Below are 26738 nucleotides of genomic sequence, written 5' to 3' on the forward strand. Positions count from 1 at the left end.
TCAGTTACACCAATCTGACTCTGTGAATTTGGTTTCTGTACGCGTTAGATTTGATTTTAGGTTGCTTATTATGATTTAAAATCTTTAACCGTGTTCCCAGCCATTCATATTTTTCAGATATATGTACTTTTATTCGTCATTCATATCTTTCTAACCTTATTTGTTTAAAAAAAAAAAACACTATTTGTGTTATCAGGTTATGTCTATCTGATATTAAAATTGGTTTAATGACCTGCAGAATAACTGGGGGCTCACCTTGCACTGTGAACTCCTTCTGCTCAGCAAGGGTCCAATCACTCGGGCGGTGTCGCCCACACCCTGAGGGAAAGAGCTCTCCAGGTAGAGGTAGTGTCCAGATGGATCTCTCAGAGTGTGGTCATTAGATGGGCCCGTTCCAAAGGTCGGGGTGCTGCCTGCTTTGATCAGCCAATCAAAGTCGTCCTGTCGGCACTGGCGCCAAGAACAGAGGTCAAACTCAAAATTGCAGCGTCCGCTAAAGCCCTCTGAAAGACAGCCATGAAAAAGGAGACGCCGATCAACGCTTTCCAGTAAACTTGGAGTAAATCTTTCCTCGCGGATGATGAAGGGGAGGTCTCACTGCAGATGAAAGGATCCTCGTCTGAGTTGTCCCCGCAGTGGTTGATGAAGTCGCACAGATCGTCCTGAGGGATGCAGTGGCCGTTAGCGCAGGCAAACTCCTCTGCTGTGCACGGCTGGTCTGACGGAAGAACAGGGGAGCAGTCCTGGAAGCTGACATCGTCTATCACTACATCCCCCATGTAGCTGATCCCTCGTTTCGCTCTAAACACCACCTGGTGAAGACCAACAGGTTTTTAGATGAAGACCATAGCAAGAAATGCAATATCTTAGTCGTGTGGGTTGTTGAATTGAATAGTTTTTAGATTATTTCATGTCTAGAACTACTAATAGTTAAGATGATGTTAGTCATTATGCATTCAGTTTTCCAGCCTTGTCTCTTAATAGGTATTATCATCTCACGTCTTCAGCGGGTTCTGATTATTTCAGAATGAAGTTAACTTCCTATTTAGTCGAATAATAGAGGCTGAGCCTTGTTTTTTTATTTAGTCTTTGTTTTTTATAAATAAGCCACGTACTGTTCACAACAGATTTTTCTTCTACTATTTTAAATGCCCAAAAGGAATGAGGAGATTTATTCAGTCTTCAAAGTCAGAGCTCAGAGTTGGGAATGATGTTAGACCCGAGCTGAGATGGTTCTGGTTGCAGATCGTAATTTGTCATTTGTTTTGATGCTAACTAATGGTAGCTATACAAGGAAATAGTATATTTATCTCCTTTGTTTGAATGTGCAACAAAAAGCGGGGCTTATTTTGTACAGCTCTCCACTGGTTTAAATCCTACTTAAAGGACAGGGACTTTTTTGTATCAGTAGGTAACTTTACATCTGAGATGACAAAAATCCCATTTGGGGTTCCCCAAGGGTCCATTCTGGGTCCCCTCCTTTTCAATATCTACATGCTCCCTCTAGCTCAGATAATAAAAAATAACAACATCAGCTACCATAACTATGCAGATGACACACAGCTCTACATCACTATGTCACCAGGTGACTATAAACCAGTTCAGGCACTGAGTAAATGCCTAGAAGAAATCAATACGTGGATGTGCCAAAATTTTCTCCAATTGAATAAAAACAAAACTGAAGTAATAATCTTTGGACCAATAGAGGAAAGATCAAAAGTTAGCACACAGCTTCAGTCGCTTCAGCTAAAAACCACTAATCAGGCCCGAAATCTGGGAGTAGTGATGGATTCAGACCTGAACCTCCAAAAGCATCTAAAGACAGTTACAAGGTCGGCTTTCTATCACCTGAAGAACATTTCTAGGATTAAAGGACTGATGTCTCAGCAGGATCTAGAAAAACTAATCCATGCGTTTATATTTAGTAGAATTGATTACTGCAACGGTGTTTTCACAGGTCTGCCTAAAAAGTGGGTCAGACAGCTGCAGCTGATCCAGAACGCTGCTGCCCGCGTCCTCACTAAGACTAAGAAAGTAGAGCACATCACCCCAGTTCTAAAGTCCTTACACTGGCTCCCTGTATCTCAGAGAATAGACTTTAAAATACTTCTGTTAGTCTATAAATCCTTAAATGGCTTAGCTCCTAAATACATCACAGACTTGTTATCAGCGTATAAACCCTCCAGACCACTCAGGTCTTCTGGCTCCAGTCTACTCCACATACCTAGAACCAGAACCAAACATGGAGAAGCAGCATTTAGTTCCTATGCTCCAATTATCTGGAACAAACTTCCAGAAAACTGTAAAAGTGCGGAAAGCCTGAGTTCTTTTAAATCAAGATTAAAAACACATTTGTTTAAAATTGCCTTCAACTGTCCTAGTTAACTGAATCACCACTTTTTTGTTCTATTTTCTATCTATATTTTATTCCTACTTGCTTTTATTCTGTTTTATTTTGCTATATTTTAATCATGTAAAGCACTTTGCATTGTCTTTGTACTGAATTGTGCTATATAAATAAATTTGCCTTGCCTTGCCTTGCCTAGTTTAGATTAACAAGTTTTACTATATTCTGTTAGAGCAGTCATATTGCATAAAAATCTCGGGGTTAGGTTTGCTATGTTCCGAGTTTGCTTAGTATAAATTCCAGTTTCAGGGGCGTTTTTGTTTTTCCGACTGGGAACTTTGAAAATCTGACATCTGTGTACGAAGTGAATGCACCATGTCTTTGAACAAATGAAAGGTAACAGGCTAGTTGACTCAACAAATGCTTTTGCTTTTGAGTGCACCTGTATGTTTTCATATACAATTTAAACTCGATTCACACGAGGTGCAAAAGGCAGATCAGCAGACAGAGAATAGCATTAGAACAATGACGCTTGAGTACAAACCTTAACACAAACTTCCAGTGTTTTCCTGTGTATGGTGCATTTTTGGTTAAAGCCTCTTTATTATTCATTCGGTAAAACAATTAAAGGTGGATAAAGGAGCCAATAGTTGGATCAAGTAAGTGCGTTCAATGTGTATTACTCAAGTAGAAGTAAAAAAGTATGGTGCAGTGAAATTACTTCTACAAATACCGTTTTTTTTATAGATGTTATGCAAATAATTGTGACCAGTTGCTACCCACCAATGTCAAACACTAATTATAAATTAAGACTCTCATGGCAGTGCTGCATCTTGTATATATGTATAACTGTAATAAAGGCAGGAGCTGCTGGTTGAAAAGCCTGAATTCAAACCTTTATTCATCTACATTATCGGTGTCAGGTCTGGACAGACGAACAGATCCAGACCTATTGCTGGGCATTAGTTCCTCATTTCCAGGTGGTGCTCTGAGAAATTATGCCCTCATTAATAGTTGTATTGAAAAATAATAGCTATCTTCAGATTCCTCTTCATGTTTGCTAATACAAGACCAGCTCCTACAGTGCACAACATGATTATCTATTTAGAAAATGACAACTGGAAGACATCCTGTATAAAATGCTTTTGAGAGGAATAATGGGACAACACATATTTATGAAGAACTAAAAGAGACGTAGTGTGAGAGTATTTCTCTATTTTTAAGCCAAGAGACCTGAAAGTCATTTGATGACCCCAAAAACACGTCAGCTCGTCTCCATCTGTTGCCTTGGTTCCCGGTCTGAGACCAAACCACATGGGTGTTGTTTTTGTGCCTGAAGAGCACCTGCAGATGAGATAAACACAGCAGATCTCTTAACTTGGCTCTGATGGGACATTACTTTTCCATAAGTTTTGGCTCTCTGTGTCACTGGGGTGGTCTCCGTTTCCTTACTTGCAGGGTTCCCACGGTGAATCCGTTCATGTGGTACCAGAAGACCAGGGTGCACCGTGGCCCAGCGGAGGAGATGACCGGTGTCTGGAGGTCAGACATCTGACCATAGCCGCCGTTTGAGCTGTCCGCGTACATGTACCAACCCTCAGGGCTGTTACTATAGAGGAAACAATACAGGATTGTAATGTTTAGGATCACAATAAATGAGAAGGTACATTTTCAAAGTTCCTATGTTTTATCCCTTTTAAATTTCCTTTGTAGACGTACATTTTTTCATTTCTGGGTTAGGGTTATCCATTGGAGATCTCCGATGGATAAAACCGACCCAGGTAAATTCCCATAATATTTTCTCATCAGCAGATGCAAGGTTTTGGTCTATGTAAGGGAAATAATTAAGTAATAGAAATGTTTATGTGATTTATAACTAAAACAGTACAAACACTGTCTGTTTTGCCCACCCACACGATAAAGCACTGATCAGAACAATCATGTCACTGTGTATTCTTTGTCTCTTTGCTTTTAGTGAAACAAAGAAATACATAAATAGTTAACAGCAAAAACTTTAGCATGATACATTCTGTTTTCTACTTTGACAATTGCCAAACTTATATATCAATTTGTTCTGATAAGTGCAATTAGGAGATGCAATAATATTTTAGAAAACTTGGACGTCAATAAGGTTGTTTTGGGACAACATCAAATTATATTCTAATTATAGGACTGCTTTAGTGTGTAAACCCCAAAGGGTTTGAGAAAAAAAAACATTTTTCAATACAAAAAGCCATTTTCAAATAAATCGTTATTTGAAAATGGCTTTTTGTATTTATTTGGGTTATCTTTGTCTGAAATTGAAATTAGTTTGACGATCTGAAACATTAAAGTGTGACAAAAAGAACTAAAGAGATATAAGGAACAAGTGGACAATTTGAACACGGGATAGACTTAACAGCTGTTAATGATGTCATGATAATGACGTATTCTCCAAAATAAAAGCCCTTTCTTTCCTTTGCATTCATAGACAAGTTTGTCATTTAAAGAATGTATTATACCTTTCAACATAAAAGGTAAACAATATAAAGGTGCTGGTTCATGACAATCTCTATATGTGTTTAATGAAATGTTTTGAGAAACAGAAGACCAATTTTAAATGTCATTTGTTCAATTAGGAACAAAACAGTTTCCATAAACTTAAAAATGTGCTCATATATGTCCATCTGGAAGCTTTTTGTAGAATATGCTATCCCAAATTAAACTGGAAATCTGAGATGCTAAACCACAAACACAAAGATAGCTTAAAACTGTTTGAACTGAGCTTAGAACTAGGGTCAAGGGTTATCCTCCACAACAACTGGTTATCACATTAGCTACTATAAGATTTGTTGTACAAGTATCAATTAATGTTTAAAATGTAGTTAGATTCAGCAAAACCCTTTACAACCATTACATCTTCACGATAGCAGGGGCAGAACTTATTGTCTAATAGAATGCCTTTGTCTTTGTAGTGATTACAGTAAACATTTGAGCTAAAGGCATAAAGTATATATACTTCTCTGGCACTCACAGCGTGTGGTCATTGGTTGGACGGTGGTTCTGCTCCCCATCATGAATGCTTTCCCCCTGGTCGGCTGCCCAGCGAAAAGCATGGTTCACACTGAAAGCAGGGCTAACAATCGTCCAGCCGCAAGAAAAGCCGCCTTCAAAATCGCATTTTTCCTTCACTGTAAGAGAAAAGTGGTCAAACAACTAAAAAAAAGCAAGACAGAAAAGAATAAAAGCTTATTTAAACAAAAACTACAATCATTTACCACAGCTCGTTTCATCCGATCCGTCGGAGCAGTCGTGTTTGAAGTCGCACACTTGGCTGAGAAGAACGCACTCTCCGTGCGTGCCACACACAAACTGCCCCTCGGGGCAGCTGTGGGGCAGGACCGTCGGCGCTGGAGTGGTCTGTGCCGGGGTGATCGGTGAGGGCAGCTCTCCTGCAACGAGAGACAACAATTACAGCAGCGAACACAGAAAGAGCTGAGCAGCTGCTGCTCCGACGGGGTTCATCTGATGTGTCTGAGGTTCACCATCCAACAGCTGACAGTCCAGAAAGGAAAGGTCATCGATGGCGATGTCGCCTTCAAAATCATCCCCCACTGTGCCTTCAATTAAAATCTAAAACAGGAAAAAAAATAGCAATGTATGTGCAAGAATATAAACATGCAGTTCTTGCTAGTTTATTAGTGAATTCGGTGCATAATTAGGTGACTACTGGATGAGACTTTAAGTCCTACATCCTTGAACACATTGTAGCAATTTGCTTTCCAAATGCATAGATAGTATTTAGGGCTAATATTTAATGATGTTGAATATTCAATGACAGTATTTCATAGTTAGATTTGTCGTTTGAATTAAATTATCAGCGGCGATTAACTTTTTTTTTGCTTCCCCCGCTACACCAGCATATACCTGCAAACTGATACTAAAGAAAAGTACGGCTGATTGACCTGCAAAACTGTGAAAACATTCTGTTTCGAGCGTTTGAATTAATCCATCCAGTTTCCTCTGCTGTGTAAGGAGACACCGGATGGATGGACGGCAATATTATGTGCTCCTATTTCATTTTCTACAATGTAACAATCACTTTTTATACTGGCAAATGTCTACAATCTAGGGGCTCATGTTCAGCTTCCATATTTTGCCCTTTAATGTTGTCCTCTTCCTGTTGCCATGCATACGGGCCCGAATTAAATTAAATGAAATTAATCAGTGTCAATATTTTAACCGTTTCCCTGTCTGCACTCAATTAGATTAACAAATGGAGCCGCTGTTCCAGTGACACAGCCGAGGAAAAGTCTTTAACTGCCCGTCAAGCTGAAATCACTCATGAGTGATGACAACAGACCATCCATCCCCAGTGATCGATGCTGAGCGCTAAAGCAATTAAATGGATTTTCATCATGCAGGGTTGGAACGCATTTCTAAATATGGACTCTTTGTTTCACTAGAGACGGGCTGTTAGCTGCCAGGGAGCTCCGTCTACCCTGAGCTCAGGTTGGTCTGAGATTAAACAAGGTGACTGAATGGAAATGATTCAGCCAGACGTGAGAGGAAGAGATGTTATGAAGCTCCAGCTGAATCTAGACCGTGAATAAAATATCTAGACAATTTTGAAATAATGTACTTTTGGATATTTCGGAGAGACAAGCCAAAAAAGAAAAAAAAAATCCTTGATAAAATGCTAGATTCAGTAAAAAAAAAAAAAAGACACTTATAAATCATTTTAAAGCATTTGTTGCTTTTAATGTGGCAGTAATCCTATACAATCCAACTGAAAAAAATACTCTCTTAGAATGAAAAGTGTAAAGATAAAAGCAAGATGCATAAGTTTGTGTACCGTTGAACCATTAGTAAGTAGACGCATGATTTCAGTCCATTTCATCACTCAGTCTTCCTAAATTTACACCTAAAATCAATTACAACGATTGCTATAAACCTGAAATAATGTTCCGACATCTTGGTAAGATTTCCCAACATTAGTATATTTGCAACTTTTAGATAAAGCCATGATTATGGAAATCTTATCTCTTGTTCCTGGCAATGCTGTTACTGGACTAGTTATGTCAGTAATTCATGCAATTTGAAATTCTCAAATGATTTGCGTCGTGGACGATCCTCACGTCTGCCGCCACCCAACAATTCAAAATTTAGGAAGTCATTGGAGACTCTTAGGCAGATAAGATCCAGTGCGATTCCAAACGAAGCAAAAACCTTTGTCTCCCTAACTTCACTAACAACAAGGGAGCTCTGCCTCCTTATTGACTGCATGTACATAAAGCTAATAGAACAGTTGTTAAGGTGCAGCAGGCAGATAAGGTAAACCTTTTTTACTGCTGCTTGTGCAGACCCTTTTCACCCTTTTCTAATGCAACCATACCCAGCTGTCCATATGGGCCCATGTCAAAAACTGCCACTGACTTCAGGTAGGAGCAGCTGCAGTAAAAAGCCTTGTTTTGGCTCCTAATGAAGAGTACAGCAGCTGTAATTTTTTAATTGTTTTAATATTTTAAGTATATTTCTCCTTTTTTTTCAGTCAGTGTGACAATTGTACACACACAGACACGACGATAGAGATGAGTACTTGCTGCGCTGCTCCTAAAATTGGATTAAGTTTAATTTATGGCTTAGGCCTTTTGTTTAACATGCACTCAAAGGGAAACATGATTACATATGCATAGTCTGGCTAGCATCTTAAATTTTGCAGTGTCAGATGTGACTATTTCATACCAAAGCGTCCTACACATTGGACGCAATGCATCACGGGATTAAGGAACAAGGAGCTTAGCCCAGCTAGAGAACCCGAAGCGAAACAATCAGGGTCTCTTTTAACAAACCAGAAGCCTAGAAAGTCTGAAACATCCCTGTTCTCCCTTACCTGAAAAGGTTGAGCACTGTGCAGGTACAACGTCTTCCTGTGCCACAGGTTTCCTTGGTTTCCATATTTAGCCCAGAGCAGGAGGCCGCGGCCGATGGAGGTGGTCCTCAGGTACACTGCCAGGCTGAACACGTGTGACCCAAACATGCAGTAATGGAAGCGAAAGGCACAGCGGTGGTTGCGGGACCAGGCTGGGTCCTTGACACGCTGGTAGGTTGGCCCAAAGACCGGGCTCAGCAGCAAAGCTGTGTCCTTGAACTCCTGCGGGAGGGAAGACTCAATGTAGAGGTAGTGGCCCGAGCTGTTGCCCAGCGTGTGGTCAGTCCAGGGGCCCGTGTCCAGGGTCGGAGACGGACCCTGGACGCGGGTCCAGTCAAACACGTCCCCTCCGCTCGTTTCCTGCTTCCAGTTGCACAGTCCATCTTCAAAGTCACACTGAATGTCTGGAGCTGCGAGAAACACACAATGAGATTTAGAAGCTCTGAACTGTCAGCTTGATAAAAACAGGTATGCCCTGTGTTCCCCAATGACGAAAAGGAAGCACTAGATTTTGGATACTTTAGAGCAGGGGTCACCTGCTACTTCATCGGTACTGTGTCACACAAAGGGCTACCAGAACAGACCTTTAAACTACAGGAGTCAGGGCACACCAATAAACATATTTGCAATGCGTTTTTTTTCCCATTTAGATGTTGTCTTTTTAAAATCTATATGAATACAGGTGTGATTACAAAAGTAGAGCAACAGACTAAAATAACATTTTAGATGCAGCTCACTGGAGGCTAGTTTTAGAACGGGCTTGAGGGCACCACATATGATCCCTGGGGGCTACCGGGTGCCCCTGCCCCACACACCATGTTGATGTCCCCTTCTTTAGAGCATCCTCATGCAGCATAACCACAGTGTGCTTGACTTTAAGGTGACAAGCCGGATGTCCTCTTTCATGGCTCCATCTATTCCAGCTTTCTTTACCTGGTACTGAAGAAGAAGAAAGGCCCAGACGATCCATGTTTGACTGTTAGCAGGGTTCACTTTTGTTTCTAAATTCTGTCAGTTTTACTTCAGATGTGAGGGGATGTGCATGTTTTTTCCCACAAGGTTTGGGGATTATCAAGATGTTCTTAAATACATGTACAATGGTTCTTTGTTTTCTTCTCCCCCTTAGAAGTTATTTTACCCAATCTCTTTCTTATTGTTGACTCACAAATTTAACTGATTGAGGGGATGTTATTCTATGCTTTAGATGTTATTCTGGGTGTCGTTGAGGCACTCTTTGAGTATTTTATATAGGCCAGTCACTCTCAGAAAGGATAAACCACTATTCTGTGCTTTATCCATTTTTGAGTAATTCAGATCTTAACCCATTACGAAACTGTTAGACGTGACATTGTTGAGTTCCTTCAGAGCAGGGCATGAGGTCTTTGCTTTTTAAAATCTTTTAGCCTACTGTCACGTTGTCAATTATCTTCTATTAACGTGATTTAAGCAAATACTTTTTCACATGTAGGACAACGTTGGATTAGATGGTATTTTTCCCCTCAGTAATTAAAATGTCATTTTAAAACACCCTGTTGTGTTTATTCAGGACATCTTTATCTATTGATTGGGCTGTTGATTTGAAACATTTAAGATATTAAAAAATCAAAAGCAAAATCACAAGAAATCTGTCACTTTTTTACATATATATTACTGTTGAGCCTATGCTCATGCTTTAGAGATCTGATTGTTCTCATTTCAGGAAGCTCTGACACTCACAACATCCTTCTTCATCCGATCCATCCCCACAGTCATCCACAAGGTCACAGAGCCGCAGGCGCTCCACACACGCTTTGGTGTGCGCGCAGTGGAAGTGCGTGTGCTCGGGGCACACAGCCACCGCTGGCGGCATCGAACAGTTCTTGAAGGAGATATCATCAAAAGCAGAGACGCCATCGAACACGCCAAGGCTGATTTTAGCCAGGCCGATCTGGAAGGGCTGAGTGATGCGGCCCAGCTGAACGGTGACCCGGTTCCATCGTCTTCCTTGATCGTACAGGGTCGTCCATATGACAGACTTGTTTTGAGTTCCTTTTGATTGAAGGTACATGTCAGCAGCCCCCACAGATATTCCCGAGTTATAATGCCTGAGGGGATAGGAAACAGATCGAAGCTGAAACTCCACTGATAGATTGGTCCTGACATGGTAAAGTGTGCATTCTGAGGTAAATATACTGTATCTCTGAAATGATATACTCGCATGACATCCTGAATTACAGATTCACCCTATGATAATGCACCCTGTATGATCTCCAGGCCTGGTACGTGAGTAGTGAACAAATATGATATATGCAGGTTTCCATTTTCCAGGATTCTTGTGAACGTTAGACAGAAAAAAATGATCAGTCACTCAAATTTGAGCTTTCTGGGCCATAAAACAGTCGAACAGGATAAATTTTCATTTATATATCATCTCTGCATTAGTCAGTGAAATAAAATAAGCATTAAAGGGATAGTGGAGGTTATATTGAAACAGGCTTTACCTGACAGAGTAACGATCTGATTCAACAGTACATAAAATGTAAAAAGCAAAAATGGTTCAAGTGAAAACAATTTCAGAAACACTCTTAACACAATCTGTTCTGCAATACATGATTCCATGGAAGCTTATGTCACATGAACACGATAACATTAGCATGCAAATTAGAATTGGTGAAAATGGCAAAGAACAGTAATGTGCCACATAAACTGATTATATTGAACATAAAAACATTTAAAACCCTTGCTGTCAAGTTAACATGTCCCAGATGTGTTGAGGGGGAAAAGGGAAGTGAGATTTAAACCAAGTCATCGAATTGGAAATATTTGCCCTGGTTGTTTTAATGTGAGCCTTATATGGTAAAAACCAACATGACTTGAAATGAATGTTATTTCGTAAATACACATGACTTAACCTCCTCTGCATCACATAGTTCAAATGGAAAGTTTTGGTAAGGGTATGACGTAAGCTAGGTTTCCATTTTTATATTGCTCTCTATATTTTGTAGCAGGGTCAGACAATTTTTTAGAAAGGTTTAAAATTTTATTTATAATTCTTTGTTTTATTAAAGCACATTAAAAAAGGTCATGTAATACCGTAAAAGAATGAAGAGGTATATGTACCATTGATCAAAATAGACTATAATGCAGTGCAGTTTAAGATAAACATTAAATTGCGATCGCCAAAATTTAAAGAGTAACCAAACCCCCTAGTCAACCTTTTTTTTTTCAGATAAACTGCATAAATTTCTTATTGATTAAAATGGTACAGTGTGACACATATCTACGTCACCACCCTGCATTCAGGTATAAGCTACAAACTTTAGCGCGTTAGCAATGATCCTAATTTTCCAGCGCATACCTGTATATCCTCTTTATTTTCCTTGCCTGGTCATGATTGTTGTGAGTATATAGTGAGCAAGTCAACATTTTGCACATATCTATGGTTTTCTTACATTAGTAAGATTGTAGAGATCTAATTTGATTTGGGAACCGGTCCAACTAGCACTACTCAGTGAAAAAAACTATCTATAAAACATTGACTGCACATATCCTGTCCACAGAAACCTGCTTCCAAAAAAAACGGAGTTTCCCCATAAGGCACCCGCAGGGGGTAAAGGGAAACAATGGCGGAGGAGTGAGGCAAACCTGGAAATAACAATTTTTAGATACAGTATGTATACAGTACAGACAGAATAGACTCTGCTTGTGCAGACATGTGTAGTCAACAATCGTGAAAAGTTGTAAGACGCTCAAAAAGAAAAACAGGCCATGGAGGGGAAAGAATGTGACACGTCTCTCACCAAAAGGTCATGATGCACCCCGAGGCTGCTTGCTGGAACCAGGGTCCTCGGAGGACAGCATTCGGGTACAGACTGCTGCTGTTTTTCAGTATAAACATGAAATGACCTGCAGTCAAAGAAATCGTGATCGAAATGCATCTATTTTGTATTGCCTGGAAGTGGTTTAACTAAATAGTTTGTTGACAAATACATTTGTTTGCACCTTCAATTTTCAGTTTTATCTAGCTTTCCCTTTGGGTTAATGTCCAAGTTGCCATGGTAACAGTGCATGATTAGCTTTATTTCCTTTACACTGAAAGGGAAGTTAAAACAAACAACTATGTCTTCATTGAGAATCCTTATTTAATCTCACTTTCCCTCCTTAAATTAAAGGGAATAGGTAAGACGTTAAGACGTAGTGTCGTCAGCTGGTTGGGGTGTAGGCGTCACTGCAGATGGTTTTCAACAACAGCATCCTAGAAGCTGGAGAGAACCGCCATTTTAAGTGGGTGAAACAGACTTTGCCTCTAAACTTTGCACAAATGCAATGACAGTCACTGCCAGGCAAGCTTCTATTACGTTAGCTATTGACGGCTAATATTAAACCCCTCTCATCAGCAGTGCAGAAACCATTGAAGGCTATAGGAGATACATGTTGAAAATAAACATCAAAATAAACAACAATAAAAGTAAAATGAATTAACCATCTGCCAAAAATAGTTGCCAACATAACAGTCCTACTACTTTTAGAGCAATGACAACCTTTTTAACTGGCAGCGAACGACGCAGGGAAAATTAGCTTATCCATAATAAGCTAACTTCATGTGACAGCAAGCTAACACGCAATGCTAATATGAGCTTGTGCCTTACATCCAGGGGAGAAGTGGTTTCAAAGTCTTACTTTTCTACCTTCTTGTTCAGCGCTAATCTAAGCTTGCATGCAACAAGTGGGGAACTGGCTTTACATGGTTACTTTTCTGGTCTCCAGAAACACCTGCTCTTGCTCTTCTGACTTGCAGCAATAGCTAGCTGCGCTGTAGTGATAATATCAGTTTATAGATTACAACAAGTGAGTAATTGCTTCAAACTATAACTTTTCTAACTTCCTGTTGCATCCCACGATGCTGCAGCGCTCAGATCAGCTTGTACAGGACAAGATCAATTGTTCAACTGTGTTATTTTGTTGCTTTTTTTTTTACCCTAAAACAGTGCTACATCTTACTTAGTAGGCAAGCGTGTGAAAGTACATAAACTGCAGCTGTAAATAAATATGGTTGTCAATTCAGTCAAATATAATTTTGCATAACATTAGAATGACGACGCCGATTGACAGCTGGAGATATTCACCAGCAACCCTCATGACCCCACAAGGAAAGACGTGTTAGAAAATGGATGGATTAGAATAATGGTATGATGTTAGAACGCAACAAACACAGGTTCCAAGCAAATCTTCATTTTGTTTAAACCTAGAACTATGTTTATGTTTGTGTACTTTTCAGATGCTTTTTATCTAAAATCTATTCACAAGTGAGAATGTAAACCTATTATGAAACATTAGTATAAATGACTGTGTAGTTTTCTGTTGATACAAAAACAAAATTACACTCTATGGCAGTCTATGAAGATGTATTTAGACATAAGAGATGCTGTCTTTGTGAATATTCAGACCTTCTAAAGAATAACAACCAACTGATTGTCAGAACATATAATATTGCAGCATATTCTAAAAAGTTATATAATATGCAACAATCCCTGTTTCCTGTGAGGTTTCTTCGCAGGCTCCCATTTTAAACCTAACAGGTGTCTTTTGCAAAGCATTTTCCCACCATAATCATAATAACAACAACAGATGGTGCCTGTTTGGGGACAGCCATCAACAACACTTCTTAAAGCTGTGAGATGGAAAAAAAGATCTGTTCAGGAAAGAAGCAGGAAGTTGTAATGAGGCATAAGAGACGGTAACATATTGTGGTAAATTAATAAAATGGGTTCAGCTTATGGTATCTGCTATTGAGATGGTCGAAAAGGTCCATCCACAAAAGATAAAAGGAGTATTGGGCTTTGAGTGGTCCGTGTGACTGGAAAAGCACTGTATAAGTTCAGTCCATTTAACATTTACCATCTTCATATACAAAAAACAAAAAAAAACTGACAATTTTTCTCCACAACATCTTAGTTTGGGATTTATTATTTATGTTTTCATTCCTGTACCTTTGGTTGAGATACTTTGAGCTCAATGCATTTCAATTCATCCACAGCACCTGTGCATATTCTTCACATTTCTTCTACCTTTAGTGTTGTTAGTAGTGTGGTCCGGCAGGGGTGGGTGATCATAATAGTCCGGCGGTATCTTTTCAGAGGAGCCTCTGATCCAGTCAAACCCGTCTCCAGGAGTGAGCTCATACCAGCCGCATGAGCCGTCCTCAAAGTCACACTCGGAGGCTGAGACAGAAAAGGGAAAACATCGAGACTCTAACATGACTGCAAGGATGTTGCCCTTCTGCACTGTTTTAAAATAATTAGACGATGTGATTAGGCTTAACTGGACCCATTTGCAGTCTGTGTGAAGACTTAAGTTGTTAATTGGTGCAACACAAATCAAATCAGCTGGACCTAATTGCTTAAGAAGAGAAGGTTTTATCTACTGAATGTTCACTACTACGATGCTTAAAATGGGTTATTATGATCAAAAGCTGGAAGAGGACTGTGTAATGAGACTTTTGGGTCAAATTAGGCATCAAAGTCTCAAAAAAGACATTTGAATCCAAACTAATCGGTGGTGGATAGTAACTAATCGTATTTACTCAAGTCTCTTTAACTGAGTGCTATTTTTCAGCATTTGTACTTTTTCATAAGCTTAATAATATGTTTGTTTTCTTTCAACCATTGTGCTTCGTTAAAATTATACACGCTGTGCTCACAAAAATGCAAAACATTTTACATGTGCTCAGTGCACAAAAATTCAAACACATTTTAAATAATAAAAAAAATAAGATTTGTGAATTTATTTTTATTTTTAAGGATGTTTGTGCTTGTATTTATACCACACTTTTAAGTTAACGTGAAATAAGCAAAGGTGGTTAATTTGATTAAAAAAAATCCACTTTCTAATATTTGTCTGCATTAATTCAGAAACCTAAAATGCATAGATTAAATTAGCAGCTAAACAAATGATAAAGTAGCATTGCAGTCATCTTGAATTTTGGCTGATTGAAGTATGCTTGTTAATCTAATAAGTGTTTAACCTGAATTACACAGTGTGAAGGACACCCTCAGTGTACGACAGGAAGGAATGGTGCAGAAATAGGAAAAGATGCACAGCTGAACGTAGAAACAACAACATATTGTCAGCCAGTACTGCTTGAGGAAGGATAAAACGTGTTTTATTTCTATTCTCAGCAGCATTTTCTTAATTGTGTCACCCTTTGCTTGTTTACCTGCAGCAGGTAAAAGACCAATAAACCATTTCTACTCCCCGCCAGCTCATATCAGAACATCGGAGCTGCAGCACACTTTAACAGAAGTCTGAGGGCAACAGAGGGTGACGGATAAATCTCGCAAAACACTTCTCTGAGGCACTGAAATGTGAATAATTCAAAGTATCGCTAGAGTGGTTCCTACGGCAGCTGGCTTCATCCTCTCCATTGGGACAGTGAGGTGTGAAGTCGCAAACTTTGCTCTCCTCGATACACTCCCCTCCAGAGCAGGTGAACCACGACTGAGGGCAGGGAGGCAGACTGGGGACCCTGGCCTCTGACAAATGCAAAATGAAAACAAGATATTAATACAACTAACGGATGCACCATATCTGCATAAAAAAGCCATTTCGTACCACAAAGAGATGTTCAGACTGGTTTGAGTCAACTTTATGATGAAAAGATCTTCTTGAGAGAACAGGGCGAATCAGCATAAAAGCGCTCAGTGGTACCCATAGTGAAATAAGTGCATTTGACTTAAATGTGCAGCAATGTTTTAGATTTTGATCAATAGTACAGCTAAGACTCCATCTCTTAAATTAACTCAGTGGCACGCTCTGAGCATTGGAAATACATCAGAGGTACTGCCAAGTTTTTTTGGCTTCAGAAATTGATCTTTTAATTGTATGCCATTTTTAGAATCTATTTATCTGAGTAAAATTTTGTCAAACTGAAGAAAATATCTGGTCCCTCTCAAAAAATCTTCAGTTTGAGTAAATATTATTCCAATAATGACCGTTTAGATACATTATAGGTAAAAAGAGCATAAACATATTTACGCAATACAAATGAACACATCAGTTAATGTGGCCTTTTTCAGACGGTGCTTAGACGCCACTATGACCACGACTTCAAATATCATCCAGAAGGTGGCTATGAGCTATGATAGCCATTAAATAAAGAGAGACTACAGCTGATTTCTAATAGATTAAATTAACATAAAGGTCTTGGAGAGGTTTCCTGAAGTGCTTGATAGAGCGTGCATGAGTTTATTACCGCTGTGGCTGCATAGTCCTGTGTCATGTGCAGGGGCGTCTCTGGCACGATAACTTAAGTGGGGCACAAAAACTCAGCACCCATTAGCAGCAAATAATTTTTTTGTCATGCATACCACCTCACTTTGATCAATGTTAAATTAAACAGATAAATTAGCATAAACCAACACACAAGAAAATCCATTTTATATAAACTAAATGTAATTAAATGTTTATACATAAAAAAACTAATACACAGTGATATTGTTAATTTATTGAACAGAAAAGATTCACATCAATCCTTCAATGAGCTAGCAAGAACAACCAACATTAGATTAATATTTGCTTTTAGTTTCCATTTTCCTACATTTTATATGAACTGATTTTTTACTTACTTTTATTCTGTTTTTAGTTTCCAATGTTTTAATTATGTAAAGCATTTGCATTGTCGTTGTACTGAAATGTGCTATACAAATAAAATTGTTGCACACTATCCGGCAGAATGTAAACGTAACGTGTGCAATTCCAGAATTTTGATTGGACGATCTGAGGTTGGGGCCGTAGTATTTGTGCCCCTCTGCTGATAGCAGGGTGGGCATGTGCATTGTGCTTTCAGATGTTCCTTATTTAAACAAACGTCGGTGGGCCGGCTCCAACATCAAGACACCTCAAGAGGATTTAGCCTCCTGAGCCTGTCAGTTTTGTCATAAATGTTTCTAAAATAATTTTATTGGTAAGGGAATTGGTCATTTTTTACAACATTGCTCTATAAAGAACAATCAGGTATTCTTGATTATTGAAAACATAGGTCATGTGACCTTTCATGGTTTAATCAGGAGATAAGCTGAAGAAGTTCTAACCCTAACCCCAGTCCAACAACACACATTTATGCTGCAAAGGCCTTTGGGGGCCATTGTTCTGGCTGCAACAAAAAGAGTTTCCTCAAGCATCCAGAATGTCCAATGTTGAGCCTTCTTTGCACACACAGATAAGTATATGTTGCATTGCCTGTTGAATAGGGCTCCCAGCTGAGGAGATGTGCCCACGCCTCCAAATTGCACAGCTAATCCCTGGGAGAAGAATGTAAGTAATGAGTTCAAATGCTAAATACACTTGTTGTAATCACACTTGCCAGAATATGCACACAACATGGTGCACTGGGTTAAAAAATGCTAAACACGGTGACCCTACTCTGCATTTGTACAGCAATCTATATAGGTTAAATTTAGAAAATGTTTAATTTATTAAAAATAATAAAAAGGGCTCTTTTATATTTTAATGAAACGACAACCTTTCAGAAAGCTTAATTATTGATTGTAATCACAACATGAATGCCCTAATGAATCATCCAGACCAGACAACCACAGCTACACATTTATTTATATTGAAGTTAATGAAACCCATCCACTTCCTAATCAAAATTGTTAAAAATGTTCCCTAAAAAAATCTTCTGGGAAACAAATGTGTTTAAAGTCACAGTATTGATTTTACAACAAAATAGAAAAATGGATAAACGGACGAATGGATTGTTCTCCTTTTCGATACTTTTTCAGACGTCATAGGAACCCTGAATGATGGATAAGTTGTGAAAATCCTAGAGACTGATTCTGCAGCCGTGCATCAGTGAATAACTGTGTCAAAATCGTGTCGGAAATGTCAAATAAAGTGTGATTCATAGAATAAAATTCCCCCCTTGCATCACTTCCAATCCTTAAGTTCCAGAAAAGAAAGTGCAGGGAGCCCAATTTTTTTGACTCGGTTATGACTCGGTCCTGGTATAAATTAAATCTGGGGTGTTTTAATGGCCTCACTTCCATTAATCAGTATTCCAAACAAACAAAAAATAGGTCCCGGTGCTATGTTTATGTTTGCTGATATTTCAAAATGTCAAAGTTTGAACTCGTAGTGTAGTGTGTGTGGTGAGGTGTGAGAAAGGTGGGTAATACCGGGCAGAATCACGCATCCAGGACTGAAAGATAAATCATCAATGGCTAAAACCTCAGAGGCTTCACTGCTGGCTGAAAGTTCCCCTCGAATTACAATCTGGAAGAGAAAACAGCGAAAAGGTGTGGCACACATCCGGCTCAGCTTCGGATTTATGTTATTTGTTTATTCCAAAGCAGACAGAAGTGACATGTCAGCCTCTTGGCAAGATAACACAAAATAATGCAGTCATATTCAGTAAGTTAGAATATACACTGTAAAAACAGAACTAAAAATTTGTTAAAATTTTCTTGAAATTAGTGTATTAGTACTGTATTTGAGCAGGTAAGTAAGATAATCTGCCAAAGGAACAAGATTTTTGCATTTTTGCACTTAAAATAGGAAGAACTCATCTCCATCCACTTATTTCAAGTGCATTATATCCAATTATCTTATTTTAGGCTTAAAGGTATACTATGCAACCGGGTTGATTTTTCAGCGAGGCTCCCCCCAGAGGGCGAAAGTAAAAGTGCACTGTCGTAAAGATGCTCAGCTGTTCTGGTTTCCCCGTCAAGCCAGGCGCGGTTGTTTTGAGCTTAGCAGACAGGCGAACGCAACGAAAAGTGGAAAAAACGGCAGTACAAACAATGACTAACACAGTGAAAGTATGAACATCAAGCTTCCCGCAGCGCTATCTTGGCAGCGCCGCCGCCGCCTCGCCAAGCCGCCGCCGCCTCGCCAAGCCGCCGCCTCGCCAAGCCGCCGCCTCGCCAAGCCGCCGCCGCCGCCGCCGCCTCGCCAGTTTTATTATTATTATTATTTTTTTATTTTTTTTTTATGTTGCCGAGACGCTACCGTCACCGCCTCGCCAAGCCGCAGCCACTGCCGCCGCCTCGCCGCGGCCGCCGCGGTAGCGTCTCGCCAACATAAAAAAACAAATAATATTAATAATAATAATAATAAAACTCGATATGCTTGCATGTTTATTTAACGTTAACACGCGGTTCTTTGTTGTTGCTTTCGCGCGTGCATATAGTGAATGGCAGGGAAAAAACACATGGAGTTCTCACCGTAAAGCGAGACTTCTGTGTGTGCGAGCCGAGTGCTCCTGCAATTGCAAGTACGGTATTTCCCCCACAGACCCCCAGGGCGGCCGAGAAAACCTTTGTTCGACCTGAAATGACTCATTTAATCATCCAAAACAGTATGGAACACATTAATTAACTGAAAAATGTTGCATAGTATGCCTTTAAAATTACTCTTTCCATTGGCAGATAATCTTATTTACCTGCTCAAATCAAGGAGAAATACACTGATTTCAAGAAAATTTTACTTATTTTTAGTTCTGTTTTTGCAGTGTAAAGTACCTTTTGAACAACAAAAATAATTTTAAACCAGTATTAAACATACTTTACATTAAGCCCCCATTTCTGCATGAAAGATATTGCTTTTTTTATTGGTCTGATGCAACATTCAGATTTTAAATACTGTGTTTTAATCAGCGGAGGGGAAACAATTATAATCAACAGAAATAAAGGCTTTAAAACATAGTCAGTCTATCTTAATCTATATAATGTGTATCCTTACTTAATTGAGTTACTGAAATAAAGGAACTTTATTGAATATGACTGTACATGCAAAAAAGCAAAAACCAAAGAGGAATATTGATGATTAAAAACAGAAATATAGGGCAATGAGTTGCCTGATACAGGAAAAACATTAAGGCCAAATAAAAACATAAAACAAATGCATAAAAAGCTGCAGGTTCCACAATCTCCAGAGCCAGAACAGAGAAATAAATCAGAATTTAATCAGCATTAAATCAATTAAAAACACATTGAGATGACTGGACAGAGAGGCTTTCACTACTCCACTACTGCAGTTTTGCTGTCTCGTTGTTATGTTCTAAACTAGTGATCATTTTAGCCCAAAGTAGATTATATAAGTTTATTTTCTAACAAAAGTGGAGAAAGAACTTTTAAATGCAATGCAATTGATACCAGCAATATTAATGTATCCATACTTTATTGTAGTATGCAAATTATTGCAAAATTAATCAAACTTTTTGACGATTTTTACATTTTGTCACATTGCAAGCATAAACTTATTTGTATTTTATTGGACTTGGACTGCATTTGAGTTTGTGGGACATGAGAAAACTTGCAAAAGTTTAAGTGACATATATAGCAGATACATTTACAAGGAACTAGATATAATAACAATAATTTTTAATAACAAAATTCCTTAGTAAATGATTCCAGTTTCCAATTTCCAGTTTAGGCAAAAGGACGACAATTAGTTTCATTTGTCATCCTTTAAGAAATTTCTGAAAAATAAGTTAATTAAAAAAGAAATAAAATTTAAAAACTCCATCTGCAGCTCTTTATGCCTCACAGTGAAATCAAGTTCTTAAACATGCTGACCAATGTCACTGAAACAGGAAGTGAATTAATGGAGCGGAAAGTGAACGTCAGCAGATGTGACCTCTCTTTATCACCTGCAGACATGCAGATGGTTAAGAGGCAGAGAGGGAGAGTAGGTGACACTCTGACATGCTATGAAGATATTGAAAGGACACTAACAGCAGGTTCACATCCAGATGGTCTCTAAGGGGTCCAAATGGGTCAGTACCTCACCCAGCATACTCTCCCATTGCCCAGCTAATTAAAGCTGCAATGTCCCTTTTAAAATCAAACAGCCATGTGAGCTAATTTTGTAACTGTGACAGACCTGAAAGCTCTGGTTGCTGGAGATGTTAACCGCTGCCCGCTGCCATGTTTCCGTCTGGAGCTGTGTGGAGTGTTTCCAGACTTCAGCGCTCTGACCCGCTAAATGAGGCTGAAGCAGCATCTGAAGATCTCCATGTGGAGCCACAACATAGTGGTAGAAATGTATCTAATGAATAGAAAAAACATATTGTTTTTAGTACAGCTGGAGCTACACATACTTTGAGACCAGGGATCCTTTATGTTATGTTATTGGAGCAGGGGCGTGGCCATGGGTGGGCCTGGGTGGGCCAAAGCCCACCCACATTTTAATATATAAACAATGATGATACAATTATTTTACTGAATTTCCTAAAAGAAATAAAGACTGCATTTGAGGAACCTAAACAGCAAAGAGTCCGGTCAATGTTTAAGTTATTTTTAATTTTATTTAATTGAATTTAATTTTATTTGATTTGATTTACTAAGTGAGTTAATCAAGATCAAGATAATATCTTAAGGTTTATTGTTAACAGGATATTTTCTCATTATCTTGAGAAAAAGACAAATGATCCTACCATTTAAAAAATATACATAAGTTTTTTATGTCAAAATTGTGGTTTCTTTATAAAACTATTTAATATCTTGGACTAATCAGACAGTGAGATTCTCTTGTTGCATTGCGTTTTTTTTTTCTCTGATTATCTTGAGATAGTGACATCTTTAGCCTATTTTGTTATGATTAGATTCCATGTCTTGTTTTCTCGTGATAACAAAATCTGGCATTTTAAGAAAATTAAATCTAAAACTGTTGTTATCTCATTTAAAGGCAGTAAGAACTTAAGGTCATCTTGCCAAAGCAAGAACTATATGATCTGGTCGTAAGGAAGCCTTGAGCTTTTTTGTTCCAATAATGGCTCAGTTACAACGAGACATGTTTTTTTTTTGTTGTTTTTTTTCCGGAAATCAGGTGCTTTACTACATCTTGAAATGTCAAAGTTTTAATTCTTCAGCTAATATTTCGATCTATCTACCACATCGCAGACCCCCAAGGGTCCATCCTGGGTCCCCTTCTATTCAATATATACTGTACATGCTCCCTCTAGCTCAGATCATTAAAAACAACATCAGCAACCATAACTACGCAGACGACACACAGCTCTACATCACCATGTCACCGGGTGACTATGAACCAGTTCAAGCACTGAGTAAATGCCTAGAAGAAATCAATGCATGGATGTGCCAAAATTTACTTCAATTGAATAAAAACAAAACTGAAGTAATAATCTTTGGACCAATAGAGGAGAGATCAAAAGTTAGCACACAGCATTAGCTGCTTCAGCTAGTAACCACTGACCAGGCCCCGAAATCTGGGTGTAGTGATGGACTCAGACCTGAACCTCCAAAAGCATCTAAAGACAGTTACAAGGTCAGCTTTCTATCACCTGAAGAACATTTCCAGGATTAGGACTAATGTCTCAGAAGGATCTGGAAAAATTAATCCATGCGTTTATTTTTAGTCGAATTGATTACTGCAACAGTGTTTTCACAGGTCTGCCTAAAAAGTGGATCAGACAGCTGCAGCTGATCCAGAACGCTGCTGCCCTCATCCTCACTAAGACTAAGAAAGTAGAGCACATCACCCCAGTTCTAAAGTCCTTACACTGGCTCCCTGTATCTCAGAGAATAGACTTTAAAATACGTCTGTAAATCTTTAAATCACTGAATGGCTTAGCACCTAAATACATCACAGACTTGTTATCAGCGTATAAACCCTTCAGACCATTAAGGTCTTCTGGCTCCATCCTACTCTGCATACCTAGAACCAGAACTAAACACGGAGAAGCAGCATTTAGTTCCTATACTCCACTTATCTGGAACAAACTTCCAGAAAACTGTAAAAGTGCTGAATGGCTGAGTTCTTTAAATCAAGATTAAAAACACATTTGTTTTTAATGTTTGCTTTTAGTTTAAGTTTTCCCATGTTCTATTTTGTTTCTACATTTTATTCCTACTTGCTTTTATTTACTATATTTGATGTAAAGCACTTTGCATTGTCTCTGTACTGAAATGTGCTATACATATTAAATTTGCTTTGCCTTGCCTTTGGAAAATGCTGAAACTAAATTCAAAACTTTTGAAGACTTTGTAGAAGCTCCGTGAGACGGCTACCTGGCAGCTGTGAGTCGGCAGGAAGACGGGACTCATCAGTTCTGCGGTGGTCTGTTTCCCTCCAGTGGGTGAAAGCGACAGAAAATGTGCTGAGGGTCAAAAGAAACACTTGAATACACTTAAAGACAAAGTGTGCGACTCATATAATCTTTTTTTTTTTTTTACATAGAAATGTCAGCTCTTCCCACCTGAGGTGTTTCTGTGGCCCTGTTTAAGTCCAGGGGCCTCAGCTGTCCTGGTCCATCCAAAGAGGGTCTCTGAGCTTTGGATCAGATCACAGAAACCGTCCTCGAAATCACATCTTGTATACGTAGAACCTGTAAAAACAAATACTCACTTATTTTAAACACCTTCTTTCATTTAAAAAAGATGTTTAATGAAAGAAAGATTATGGTTAAAGTTATTTTAACATAATCCTCTCCGACATTTTCTCCCACAGTCGCTTTTTTCTTTTTTTCTTGTGAACCTCTAGTCATATCAGTTTTCAAACATCTTTGTGCATCTGAATTTCAGCAACAATAACCAGCCCTTACCTGTTATCCAATCCATTATGGTTGTTGTTACACAATCAAAAGGAAACAATACTTGGTTTTGAAAGATTTTCTGCAGTAAAAAAACAGAAAACTGTGGCCGGCTTTGTTTTCAATGCCCGTAAATAAAATCAAATGCAATCCATTGCCTTTCAAAGACTAAGGTTGAGCTGTGAGCAAATCTATATTCATATGAATACAGTTGATCTGTGAAGGCCTCAGATGTTATGTGGAAAATATTGGAGAAAAAAACCCCAGCATCATGAAGATCAAGGTGCCCGGCACTAAGGTCACGGATAAAGTTACACTATAGAACTTTAAAGCACAGTTAGGCTATAAAACAACATCCCAAGGTTTCACATCAAAAGAGGGAATTAGTCTTTTCATGATCTGGAAATGGAAAAGGTAAAGCAGCTGAAACCTACAAGGACACGTCTGTACGCTTTAATCGACAGGCGGCCAAGTAGAGCACTGTTCAAAAAAGCCACCAGGCCAAGAGGCCCATCGTAATGTTGGAGGGAGTGCAGAGATCCACAGCCCAGGTGGGAGACTCTAGTTTACTTGTAAACTTCACAAATCTGGGATTTACAGAAAACTGGCAAGAAGAAAGCTACTGTTGAAAGAAAGACAGTTTTCTACTTACTACAAGCAATGAAAAAGATATCAGGAAGAAGGTGGTCCTGTCAGATACGACCAATATTTTACATATAGACATTCAGAAAAAGGCAACTATAATAGCACATGCTGTTGGCAGCATCATACTGTGGAGATGCTTTTCTTCAGCAGAACTGATGAATGGTACTAAATGCAGGGCACTCCAAGTCAGTTCTGATGACTTGGGCATGTTTTATGCAACCACAAGACATGGGAGCTTACAGCATTCGACAGTCAAATGTAAGGCCATCTTTCCAACTGTCTGGAGGATGAAACTTGACTGAAAGTATGGGATCAACTGGGCAATGATCCCAAACGCAGCTGGAGATCTATAACAGAAGGGCTTAAAGAGAGCTCAATGTAGGTGTTGCAATGTCCCAGTCAAAGTCCAGACCTCAGCCCAACTGAAATTCTGTGTAGACAATGGAGAGTTGGGCTTAAATAAAAAAAGACTCCAAATGGCAATGAACTGAAGCAGCAACAAGTAAAGTCCATCCATGCATTGACTACTACAAGTTATTGCTGCTAAATTTGGTTCATCAAGTCAGCAAACTATGAGCCGTACTTGTCTTTTTTCCTCTGTCTCGGTTGACATTCATTCATTACGTACCGGTCTTTAAATGATTGTCCATTACGTCACATTGAAACAGTGAACTCACAGTTTTCTTCGTCGCTGCCATCTCCGCAGTCGTCGGTGAAGTCACACACGGAGTCCAAAGGCACACAGAATCCCTCGTTGCAGGTAAACTCCTGCTGTGAGCAGGCGGTGACAAACACCGGGTTGATCAGCACACCTTGGGCCAAAAGCAGCCACGCCGTGCCAAGCAGTAACGCCATCGGCTGGTTATTCTATTACCTAAAACACATTATTAACTCCAATTGGAGCATTTTGCTGCTGTAACTGAAGGAAGACGTGCGGTTGCGTTTGCCCCTCTATGCGCAATGGACTGAGCTATGGTTGATACTGTTTGCCTGTTGTTTGCATGTTGTAAAAGGCAGTAAATGCTCTTTATGGCTGTTACGCAATAAGGTTGCTATGTTACAACAGGAAGGGACAGCAAAAGCAGTTTAGGATTAAAAAAAAAAAGTTTTTGGATTATGCTGGTAATTGTTTTATAGATGAACCACCCTCTTGTGTATTATGAATACTCAATGTTCATTTACTGAGAGCAGCAGAAAATTGCTCCATCGTTGAACTATCCATCCATCTATCCATCATTTCGTCTATCCCAAGGTGCTGACGAGTAGTCCAGTTGGTTCTGGGTCTGCCCCCAAGGTTTCCACACAAATGGCAGAACTTCAACTGACTCCTTTAAGTAGAGGACCAGCAGCTCCCCAGGTTGTACCACAGGTTTGAATCTTGATGCTCCTCACCTCATCTCTGAGGCTGATTTCAGCAGACGCTTACCTCCGGGATCTTGTTCTTTTTGGTCATCATCTGTATCTCATGACCAGAGGTAGTGTTTGAGTGGTGGACAGAACATTATATGAGAGCTTTGCTTTTTGGGCTAAACTTTTTCTTCACTATGATAGACTGGTGCAATGCCCTGCAATTACTGCAAACGGGGGATTTAAGCAGTCTATCTCCCACTCCATGCCATCAGACACCAACGCTGGTGCTTGATGCACAGACTGATCGTCAATCTGGAGGGAGCGGTCCTCTTTACAATCTGCTTGAGAACTTCTGGCCACAGGCTCAGGAGAATGGATTCACCTCCCGGATCCCTTCACACTCATCTGAGAACCGCTCCAGGGCATATGGCCAGAAGAATTTAACTGAACCTCATCGTCTGCCTCGAGATCCTGTCTATGAACACCGTAAACAGGTTTGGAGACAGTACGTAGTCCTTGAGAAGTTTATTCGTCCCATTTTCTTGGTGATATTGTGGAGATAGCTCCTGTTTCTGGTATAGAAGGCCCGATTGACCCTCACAAGCCTTCTTAACATCCCATACTCCCACAGCATGGAGGAAACTGAACAGTACTCTCATCAGGTCTCCTCATTGTGCCATTCTACAGGTGTTGTCCCAGCCCTCCATGCCACATTGAAGACACATGTGAAGAACCTACAGCATCTGGAAATGAATATCCCCGCCTCTTCCATGGAGGATATGTACAGCGCCCTGATTCACGAGATCCCAAGAGACCTCCTTCCACTGGCTGAAGACATCCTCCGTTCAGGTCAGCCGTTTCACCCCAAACCAAACGCAGACAGGTAAGATCCAATTATCTCTGCCTTGGTCTCATCTGTCCACAGGATAATGTCGCTGTGTTTAATTTCTGTGTAT

General features: G+C 39.4%; 1 protein-coding gene across 1 annotated transcript in view; it reads right to left on the reverse strand.

The window, feature by feature from the left end:
• malrd1 (MAM and LDL receptor class A domain containing 1) overlaps positions 1 to 25287 on the reverse strand; it is a 68225-nt gene extending 42938 nt beyond the window's left edge. Inside the window, exons 1-17 of the mRNA XM_012853172.3 lie at positions 25110 to 25287; positions 23455 to 23583; positions 23267 to 23355; positions 21120 to 21284; positions 18413 to 18509; positions 15638 to 15769; positions 14306 to 14458; positions 12038 to 12143; positions 9975 to 10342; positions 8220 to 8668; positions 5872 to 5959; positions 5605 to 5778; positions 5361 to 5517; positions 3800 to 3956; positions 3581 to 3691; positions 599 to 812; positions 256 to 503 (exon numbers count right to left, since the gene is read on the reverse strand). Of these exons, the coding sequence (XP_012708626.2) occupies positions 256 to 503; positions 599 to 812; positions 3581 to 3691; positions 3800 to 3956; positions 5361 to 5517; positions 5605 to 5778; positions 5872 to 5959; positions 8220 to 8668; positions 9975 to 10342; positions 12038 to 12143; positions 14306 to 14458; positions 15638 to 15769; positions 18413 to 18509; positions 21120 to 21284; positions 23267 to 23355; positions 23455 to 23583; positions 25110 to 25287 (3015 nt within the window). The remainder of the gene's footprint in view (positions 1 to 255; positions 504 to 598; positions 813 to 3580; positions 3692 to 3799; positions 3957 to 5360; positions 5518 to 5604; positions 5779 to 5871; positions 5960 to 8219; positions 8669 to 9974; positions 10343 to 12037; positions 12144 to 14305; positions 14459 to 15637; positions 15770 to 18412; positions 18510 to 21119; positions 21285 to 23266; positions 23356 to 23454; positions 23584 to 25109) is intronic.
• Positions 25288 to 26738: the final 1451 nt, after the last annotated feature.

This window comes from Fundulus heteroclitus, chromosome 21, assembly GCF_011125445.2.
Source record: "Fundulus heteroclitus isolate FHET01 chromosome 21, MU-UCD_Fhet_4.1, whole genome shotgun sequence".
Classification (NCBI taxonomy): domain Eukaryota; kingdom Metazoa; phylum Chordata; class Actinopteri; order Cyprinodontiformes; family Fundulidae; genus Fundulus; species Fundulus heteroclitus.